This window comes from Rutilus rutilus (assembly GCF_951802725.1).
Source record: "Rutilus rutilus genome assembly, chromosome: 22".
Classification (NCBI taxonomy): domain Eukaryota; kingdom Metazoa; phylum Chordata; class Actinopteri; order Cypriniformes; family Leuciscidae; genus Rutilus; species Rutilus rutilus.
In genome coordinates this window covers 27,863,597-27,874,131 of record NC_140227.1, presented here as the reverse complement: position 1 = coordinate 27,874,131, position 10,535 = coordinate 27,863,597, and the positions used below count along the sequence as shown (strand labels likewise).

Here is a 10,535-nt window from a genome sequence, read left to right as displayed (position 1 = left end):
CCTTGAACCCCTCAAAAGTCAATATTGAGCTTTTAAGAAAATAGATTATCTAATTTGTAAATAATTTACACTCTGTAGAATTTTGCAGCTTTGTTTTTATTTTATTATCAGACATGACCTCAAAAAAAAAAAAAACATACTTTAGGCCGACAGAAATAATCACAATCAATACTTAGAAAGGCACCAATCAAAGGGTTGCTACATACAGTTTCTGGTGTGCAGTTTTAATTGCTATTTCATGACATGGTTTGCCAGCTAAAGCACAATTGCATATGTGTGGGCAAAGAAAATCATATTGATAAACATTCAAAGACATCAAATAATAGCGAAACATAGCGAAATAGCGTGAAGTGGTGAGTAATTCCAGCACCCTAAAGCAGAGGGAAATGATGGCAAAGATGGCAATTATATAGTTTTTTGTTCAACCATTTCCATATTGAGGTCAGCATGATAACACATAATATAAATTCTTAAGTCAATTTTGCTGAACTCTACAACTGAGTGACAGTGAAGTCAGAGAGCTTCAGCTGCGCAACAGTCTCGAATGGTATGAGCCAACATCCAACAACAGGAGCAGAAGGAAGTCTGTAGTCCTTCACCATCACCCTGAAATTAACAAGATACACTTAAAATTTAATTTCAAATACCAAAATACATGGATGTTTTATGGATGTTCAGCTATATGTTTCTTTTTTAATTACCAAGATGTCTTCACTTCCTTGTCGTTTAACTTTAAAGTTGGTGTTTGTGATCCTGGGATCTCCTCATACTTGATATCAGCTTCTCCTTTAAATATTATCCACAGACATTGTAATTATTTTCTTGTGTTGGTTTAATAACCACCATATCATCATTTACAGACCATGCTATAAGTACAGATTAAGTGTCGATTCATGACGTATAAATGATTGATTGACACTCTTACCTAAAATTCCTGTAAAACCGACATCTTTTGGCTGCTGCCAAACGGCAGGCCACAGAAAAACGTCTTTTTTATGAAGAAGAATGACAAAGCGCATGCTTCCCATGGTAACGTCCATTTCATTACTTTGTAGAATCAGAGACACGCTGTTGACAGAGTAAAGAACGATGACTATAACGTTAACGATAATGGTAAAGTTTTAATAATCATTCTAAATCTGAGAATCATTCTAATTCTATGAGAATAGGGAAGTCCACAACTATCATGATACCGACACAGAGGAATGATAAAATTACAATCAATTTCAGAAAGTTTTTTTCCAAGATGATGAACAATAAAAACATTGCCAGCTAATCAGAATCTAACCTGCTTTAAAGAGCTCGAACATTTATGCTGCCTTCACGTGCTATCGGAATTATCGTAAATACGAGTTTCCTAGTCGGAAGTTGGACATGAACGCCCTCTCAAATTGTCTACTGGAAAACTCAAGAGATAATTTTATGCTGCCTTCACATGCTATCGCAATTATTGTAAATACGAGTTTCTTATTTTAAAATTGGACAACAAAGTTCTTCCCAACAACATAGCACATGAATGCGACGAGCTCGTATAATCACAACTTCAGAAGTGGGAACTAGGAAATTTCTGAGAGCACGTGAAGGCAGCATTAATATTCGAGTTCCCGAGCTGGACGGCAGGCCCGTCGCCAAGGGGGGGGCAATGGGGAACAGTGTCCCCAGATGACACAATGTGCCCACCTAATCATATAGTCATCGACGAACTTACTATTGAGAGCAAATAACCTTAATTCTTTGGATTTGGCCATTCACGTATTCCATAACGAACCGTCTTCAGCAGCATTTAGTTTACACAGGTTTATGTGTATTTAGGGTGTTGTACGGGGGGAGGGCTCCGAACTCTGAATTTGGCCCGAACCCAGAGTACTCCCCCGTGGTAGGAATAGTTAGAACTAAAAGTGTGGAGAAGGGGTGGTGGAGGGTCTTATCGTTTGATTAACTGAATGCTCTCCACTCGTGTTAATTTGAATGTGCTCCTCCCGAACTTTGTAAATAAAACATCATTAAAAACGGCAGACGACAAAACTGCGGCATGCTTATACTGAGTGTTCCAGTGCATTGGTGTTGAAGCTAATATAGCTATCATTATAGTTATTGTTCTTGGTGTGACTGGGCCTTAACTGATGAATGCATTCTAACTCATTATCACAAAAACTGTGTTAAAAGGAGCTATAAATTAATATTTTGTAGCAACATTGTTAAATTCTCAAAAAAAAAAACATTTGAACACAATGGGTCCTATTTTAACAATCTAAAACGCAAGTATCAAGCGCGAAACGCAAGTAACTTTGTGGGCGGATCTCAGGCGCTGTTGCTATTATACCGGCGGGATAAATGACTCTTGCGCCCGACGCAAATCTAAAATGGGTTGGTCTGAAGTAGCTTCATTATTCATAGGTGTGGTTTGGGCGTAACGTGAAATAAACCAATCAGAGGGACATCTCACATTCCCTTTAAGAGCAGGCATGCTTGTTCCATGGCGGGTTGCTATTATGACGGCGAATTTGCCAGGCGCATGCCAGGAGCGGTTCACAGCCGAGGAGACCGACGTTGTCGTCAGGGCCGTAAAACACAGAGAAGTGACATTGTATGAGGATGGGAGAAACCCACCCAAATCAGCTTCGGTTAAACAGGCGTATAATAATTTGGGTAAATGTGTAAGCTAGATTTCTGCCTATTTTTTCACATCTTCATGGACACAATAATGATTTCCCTTGTGTGTTAATATTGTTCCTTGTAATAATGTATGATTTTCTAAAAATGAGAACTGCTGCGTCTGTGTGTAGATGAGATAAGCAAAGTGCATGCGCGTTGTGCACACGCTACACTGATTATGGCCAAGCATGCGGCCTTAACCCCTTCTCAGTCACCCCCAATTTTGGCAAGTGCTGCATACATGAAATGCCCAAAATAAAAAGGTTACTGCTCATAAGTAATTCTGAATAGAAACATAACACACATACATTTAGAAAGCCAACACTTGAGAGTTTATAGTTCAAGACTCAAAATTAACCAGACTGTTATTAATATTGAGATATATAAGCTCAAACATATTTTGAACTAAAATAATCTGGGATCACCAGTGATCCCTGACTGGTAAGGGGTTTAAAATAGCATATGAATAACATTTTCACTTTAGACTAGGTTTTTCCTGGTCAGTGGCGGAATTGTTTTCTAAACCTGTAAAATAGCACCAGGGAACGTTTGCGCCGGAACACGCCTCCTCTTTGCGGTGAACCGCCCACGGGAGCGCAAATTCATTTCCTAATTTACCGACGTGCGTCTGTGGAGGGAAAAGTCCGCTGTGCGCGGGTGCAAAATAGGAATGATACATGCGTCGGTGTACAAAGTCAATTGCGCTGGGTGCAAGATAGGGCCCAATATGTTTTTTTATAGTTAAAAAATATAAAAAATATTCTTGAAGATTCATTAATAATAATAATAATAATTTGTTACATTTTATATATAGCGCTTTTCTAGGTACTCAAAGCGCTTTACATGGAAGGGGGAATCTCCTCAACCACCACCAATGTGCAGCATCCACCTGGATGATTTGGGGCGCCAGAACGCCCACCACACACCAGCATACTGGTGGAGAGGAGACAGTGATGAAGCCAAATAGTATATGGGGATGATTAGGAGATGATGGACAGAGGCCAAGGGGCAAATTTGGCCAGGATGCCAGGGTTACATCCCTACTATTTTTTGAAGGACATCCTGGGATTTTTAATGACCACAGAGAGTCAGGACCTCGGTTTAACGTCTCATCCGAAGGACGGTGCTCTTTGATAGTATAGTGTCCCTGTCACTGCACTGGGGCGTTAGGACCCACACAGACCACAGGGTGAGCGCCCCCTGCTGGCCTCACTAACACCTCTTCCAGCAGCAACCTGGTTTTCTCAGGAGGTCTCCCATCCAGGTACTAACCAGGCTCAGCCCTGCTTAGCTTCAGTGGGCAACCAGTCTTGGGCTACAGGGTGATATGGCTGCTATGTATCATTCGACACAGTTTAAGCATATTACTGTTCATTCTCATGGTGGGTGTAGTCTTGATCCCATGAAAACGTCACAGTGTCCTGTCCATCAAAGTAGGTAATCTCACTAGGGCTGAGCAGCAGACGGTGATTAGTTTTGTAATGAACTGCAATCTGACTGAAACCTTTCCCCGACTCAAGTTGGCCATTCATAGAAAACTCTGAAGAATATAGAAAAACATCACAGTGAGATTGTGCTTAAATAGAGATGAAAAATTAAAAGCAATGGAATAATAATGTTCATTTAACTAAACTGTACTAGAACATGTTGGATATCTGACCTGATATGTCATTTTGTAGGAGTCTGACTTTCTGAGGAGGAACATCATAACAAAGTGGCTTAGCATTACCAGAAGATTTCAAAATCCTAATGCTCTTCACTGAAGTACCAAAAGAGAAAGAAGAAATGAAAATAACGAAATATGATGTTAGATGAAAAGTATATGCACAATACAAGATAAAAAAAAAAAACATAAATAAGACCTACGTACATGGAGGAGAGGGTGCCACAGGTTTTCCTGTCAAAATGCGAGTAAAAATTTGCCATGGAAATTAGATCATGAAAGGAAATAAGGAAATATGATCATGAAAAAAAAAAAAAAAATCACATGCAGGCACAAGTATGCATACAAAATAGCAAAATATAAACATTTTCTAAACATCTTTTTCCAACATCATTCTCAAGTTATAGAAAAAAAAAATAATAATAGCCTGGAACCTAAAAATGGATTTGTAAACTGAATAGAAATATTTAATATGAAAAACATTGTTTTGGTTAGTTATAGAGTCTTGTTTTCATTTTGTTATTAACATGTCATGGTGTCCTCTACATATCATAAAATATGAATGAATAAAATAGTTTTACTCAAGTAAAAGTACCACAATTTAATTAGAAAGAAAGTAGAAAAAAAGAAGAAAAATCTACTCAAGTACTGTAATGAAAGTATTTGTAGTTAGTTACTTTCCTAATGGTAATAAAAAGGGAAGTTATATACAATACCTCCGCGCGGCAAATCAACGTCGTGACGCCCAGCAAAATCGACCAGGTCTGTAAGATTTTCAAATGTTTTTTGAATACTTATAGTTATACTCACCAAAGCTGCATTTATTTGATCAAAAATACAGTAAAAAGAGCAATATTGTGAAATATCATTACAATGTAAAATAAAGTTACTGTTTTCTGTTTTAATATAGTTTTAAAATGTAATATATTCCTATGAAGGCAAAGCTGAATTTTCTGCATCATTACTCCAGTATTCAGTGTCACATGATCCTCTAGAAATCATACTAATATGCTGATTTGCTGCTCAAGAAACATATTATCAATGTTGGAAACAGTTGTGCTGCTTAATATTTTTGTGGAAACAAAATAAGTGTTTTTTAGGATTTTATTATGAATTTAAAAAAGTCTTAAGTGTGCTCAATTTCACACATCCCTAAAGCATTAAACAAAATCTTATTGACCCCAAACTTTTGAACAACACAGCAAGTGATAAATTGTGTGGCAAATGTATAAAGTCACAATTTTCACAAAATAAGTAATGGTCATAATGTTTTAGTAGGTCTTTATGCATTTTATGCTGTTTGTGTGTGTGTTTTTTTAAAAGACTGTTTTCATGTCGGAACAGGGTTGGAAAGGAAATAACCCTGAAGACCTTCCATAACTGGACTTAGACTTTTGTTTTGCTGCTATGGAGAAACAATGCTCAGCAAGATATCATGGTGTGAAGATTATTCTGAGAAAACAAATACATATCTAACAGCTCTTTTTCTTTATTTTATCTTACTAAGTGAAAATGATGTAGTAATAAATGTATAAACAAATATATTTGAAATTCAAGTAGTATGTTTATAATACATTTATATTAACGTTACTTGTCTGTGCTGTGCCAGTCGTATTTTTGACACAAAGTGTAACAGCATGTCTTTTTCAGTGCAGCTACATTCAATTTGACCAATCAGAGCCAGGTATTTCAAGTCTAAGTTGAAGCAGATGCGAAGAGATGAAGCTACTGCCCTCAGAAGTTCTGGTAAGTTTTATTTGCAGTTTGCATAAATAAATAGCTCACTGTTTATTTTTTTCCTAGGTGGATAGGGCTGCTATGCATTAGCTAATAGGCTAACACGTGGAATACTGATGTCAACCGCTGTAACATGATGCTGACACTAGCTAGATATCTAGCAACTTCAGCACTAGGTATATAGTCAAAGTCTAAAGACTCTGATAAATCTGTTTAAAATCTATGTGGAAACATTTGTCTGTCTTAAGCAACTATAAAACATTGTCCAATGCATCAGCAGAAAACATAATTATTAGTCATTATAACATGTACAACATTACATTAACATTCTTTTAATTTGCTAAATGAAGCAGTGTATTTATTTTTCATTTCCTGAACAATTTGGCTTCATTGTTATGATGTCAATGATCTTTGAAAAGTTGGAAAAAAAACGTTATGAATGTAAAATTACTTTGTCTTGAGCTGACCAGCCAATTATGGTAGTGTGTGTTGATTGGTGTTTATATTTTTTCAAGCTTGACAACCTTATTGCCTTTTTGTTTATTTTCTTATATATATATATATATATATATATATATATATATATATTATTACAGATGGGTAAAAAAAATAATTAATGCTATAAATGAGTATTAATGCCTCAAATATCTGTTTGTGAAATATTAACTTTTTTTGTTTTTCAGAACAGCTGCTATAGAAGAAAAACTGAAATCTGAGTGCAGAGACAAGCGAAGAAGAGAGTATTAAATATGTTTTAATGTCGTATCACCTCTGTTATAGAGATTTTTGAATCAGGCCTAAAGGAGGATGATGTCTTGGTAGGAAAGCGTTGAAATGTTAGCAACGTGTCCTATGCAGGTGGCTAGTTTGTGCCTTCTTTGAGTCATTCATGTAAAAATCGTGTTATTTGTTATTAAAAATATTGTTATTTAATTGTTTTTTGGTAAAGCTGCAAGTCACTTGTCCTAGTCCTGGCATACAATATTTTGCACAACCTCTAATTTCCTTAAATCTTTGCAACAGAGGTGAATAGAGTGCATGTCAGCATGACCACAATAGACACATTTATGGGAAATACCGTAGGTTAAAATAAACCACAATGATCAATATACAACATACCCTCTAATACTCACAGGTTGCTTTATTGCTGCAAATAACTATATCAGTGACTTTTTGATTGAACTCTTTTCACTGTAATTTGTGGTGTTGGGCTTCTTCTTCTAATCTGTTAAGTGTAACTCATAGAGTGCTGTATAGTGACGACAGACCAGAGGATAAACATGGACATTCATTTCCAGCTTGATGAGGATATAGCCAAAGCTTTTACAAAGCTAAACAAAAAGATTCACTGATATTTCATTAATTATAATGTATTTTGGTCAAGAGATTATATGCTTCTGTACTTTTTCAATGTTCTCTAGGTATTTATTTTGCAATGTACACAACAAGAGGGTATATTAAAGTTTTTTGATTTCAAAGTGTATGTATGTCTACTCTTAACATTCATATTTAATTATTTTTGCACTTTTAAAATACCATTTTGAATACTGAAAATAAAAAGCTTTATAATAAACTAGTAGTGTAATGCTAATACATTTAAATGTTCTTGAAGCACATTAAAATGAAGCTTCAAATATATTCTAACTGTAGTTTAAGAAATATGAAAGTATATTAAGAAATACACTTAAATTGCTCTAAATGTACTTGAAGTTGTTCCATTTTAACACAATTTAATATTAAAATTGTAAATAGCTTAAAATGTATCTTAAGTACATCTTGAAATACACTTAATATACTTAATGTTGTTTCAAAATAATTCATTTTAAACGCACTTAGTATAGTATAATTTAAATATATTAAGTATGTCCAAAAAAGCATAATTTAAATATATTTTCTTTTCACCTGGTTTTCGTGGTGGTGCGGGTGGGACCAGACTTGTATTTGGTTTCTCTCCCTCTTTGGGTTTGTGGGCAACCTGCATTTCCTCACCCTGAGGCTTGGTGACCACCATTGATGTAAGCGGTGTGACAAATCTGTACTTCAGAGAAAGTTCAAGGGCTTCTTTCTTTACACTGTCTTTTTCCAGGCCATTTAGAAGCACTCTGACATACAGAAAAAAACACAAATGAAGATTCAGAAATACTATGGTTCATACATATAGGCCTACAGTAGAATCAGTGAGAAGTATGTATATTTACTCTTTCTCCAGTAGCTGCTTTACTGTAAGGAAGGCCCATAATCTTTCAATAATGTTCTCTTCAGGTTTGTCACTGTTTTGTTTCTCTATAGGTACACTAATATGATATACCACTTTAGTTATTTTCTGGAAAATAGAAAATAAAGGTCAGAAGTTTACATTTTTATGGTCTAGTGCAGGGTTCCTAAAATCCGGTCCTTGAGGGCCCCTGTCGTATAGAGTTTAGTTCCAACCCTAATCAAACACACCTGAACAAGATAATCAAGGTCTTCAGAGATACTAGAAAAATTGCAGATTGGTGAGTTTGATCAGGGTCTGAACTATATTCTGCAGGACAGTGGCCCTCCGGGGCTGGATTTGAAGAACCCTGATCTAGTGTGTTGAACACTTCTAAAGGTTTAAAAGGAATAACACACACACACCAAAATGACAATGCAAGTCATTATTTACTCACACTTGCTGTAAGTCATTCCATGTTTTTTCCACTGAACACAAAAGGAGAATTTTTCAAGAATATTCACATCATGATTATAAGTGAATAACAATATTCTATTTTAGTATTATTATATTATAATAATAGCTAACAAGTTGGAAAGACATGAGCATGAGTAAATAATTATAGAATTTGTGGACAAACTATTCCTTTAAAATGTTGGTCTTTAAGTTAGACTTGCGTTTACAGTGATCTGATTCGCACAGATGAATTCATATCCGGTGGCCATGATTATTTGCCAACATGGACAAGATAACAGCTGTCATGGATATTTTGCAGCACAAAATCAGACCGAACGGATACAGGATAATAAAAGTTATTTTCGCTTGTTATTTGGTCTGCAGCCTATTAGACTTAGAATTCTGAAGTGAAATAAAGTAGTGCTGTAAGATTTATTTTTTTGTAATGAGAGAGAGAGAGAGAGAGAGAGAGAGAGAAGCTTAATAGTGAAGCTTTTACATCTGCTTCATAATACAACATTAAAAAAACAATCTTTGTAGGAAAACGTGTTGCCTTCGCCTTGTGGTGGTTTGGAATTCAAGGGGGAATCGGATATACGTGTTTAGACGTAGGTCGGATGTCCAGATATCGGATATCTATCTCATTTATAAGCAAAGTTGGAAGTGGCTCAGATTGTAAGCAAAAAATCAGATCTCGTGCCGATTTTTGAATTTACATATGTGCAACAAATTCCGATCAGTGTCAGAAGCGAGTAAAAAATCAGATTTTTTGTGCCAGTGTAAATGCAGCCTTATACCTCTCCTGAAAACACTGATTAGCTTGTTCAGGTGTGTTTGATTAGGGTTGGAGCTAAACTCTGCAGGACAGAGGCACTCCAGGACCGACGTTGCTCATCCCTGCTGTAGGGGGTAATAATAATAATAATAAATATAGCTGCAAGCAGCCATTATCGGCGCCAAGCGCAAAGACGACAATAAGACATGCCAATATGGCTGGGAGTGTCAGACTAACTGCAGCAAACAGCAATTAAAGACATTTAAAGCTGAATTTAGGCAAAATGGCTGAAAAATCATATACATTAACTAAAAATATGATTTAATGGATAATCACTTTCGACCAATAGGTGGCACAGTTACAAAATTGATGCGTTGTGGACAGAGTGAAGTGACAATGACACTATGTCAATATGTCACGGCATTGCAGAGATAAAGCCTGAATAGTCCTTTTGGCATTATGCCTCAACTTTGCTGCTGCGGTATACGAAAACGGTTTCGTCGATTAACCTGAAATCCATAACTTTTAGTCGGCACAGTCTGGATATGATACGATTCTATTTTGGTGAAAATCGGACAAACGGTCTAGGAGTTTGAAAAAGTAGATATTAAATGTAAATCAAGATGGCGGACAAAGTTCGGCCAAATACGGCAAACTTGGTTTCATTACAATAGGCAGATTTATTCAAAAGCTATTAGCATCTTTGGAAATTTTATTATAACTTTTGACCAAAAGGTGGCGCTGTCTCGAAATCTTTTGAGTAACTTCAGGGCATGGTGCTGATGGCACATTCTGAGTTTCGTAATGTTACACCAATGCATTCGATAAGTATAGCATTTTATATCACAATACTGTACTGAAGTCAATGGCATTTTCATGTTTTGTTCTGTTATAGCGCCACCAAGAGGCAAAACCCCACTATTTTTTTATGTGTCCTCAGAGTGAGCCCATTCAAGTGTGTGTCAAATTTGGTGAAAATATCTCATTTCATTTGAGTTACTGACATTTATATGTATAATCACATAAATAATGCCCCACACCTGACTTTGTTTGCA

The 10,535-nt window shown here is 36.0% G+C and overlaps 1 protein-coding gene across 3 annotated transcripts in view; it reads right to left on the bottom strand.

Moving 5' to 3' along the window:
* Window positions 1-78: 78 nt before the first annotated feature.
* The window catches only part of LOC311282079 (inter-alpha-trypsin inhibitor heavy chain H3-like), a 49,239-nt gene continuing 38,782 nt past the window's right edge, over window positions 79-10,535 (bottom strand). For 2 of the 3 annotated variants that reach the window (XM_084395625.1, XM_084395626.1), the window contains exons 8-16: window positions 8,254-8,378; window positions 7,958-8,157; window positions 5,035-5,082; window positions 4,526-4,552; window positions 4,316-4,414; window positions 4,024-4,195; window positions 926-1,068; window positions 702-786; window positions 79-606 (exon numbers count right to left, since the gene is read on the bottom strand). In XM_084395625.1, the coding sequence (XP_084251751.1) occupies window positions 492-606; window positions 702-786; window positions 926-1,068; window positions 4,024-4,195; window positions 4,316-4,414; window positions 4,526-4,552; window positions 5,035-5,082; window positions 7,958-8,157; window positions 8,254-8,378 (1,014 nt within the window). In that variant the 3' untranslated portion in view covers window positions 79-491. Of the gene's footprint in view, window positions 607-701; window positions 787-925; window positions 1,069-3,927; window positions 4,196-4,315; window positions 4,415-4,525; window positions 4,553-5,034; window positions 5,083-7,957; window positions 8,158-8,253; window positions 8,379-10,535 lie in introns of those variants that run through there. The other variant, XR_014625882.1, reaches the window with a different exon arrangement.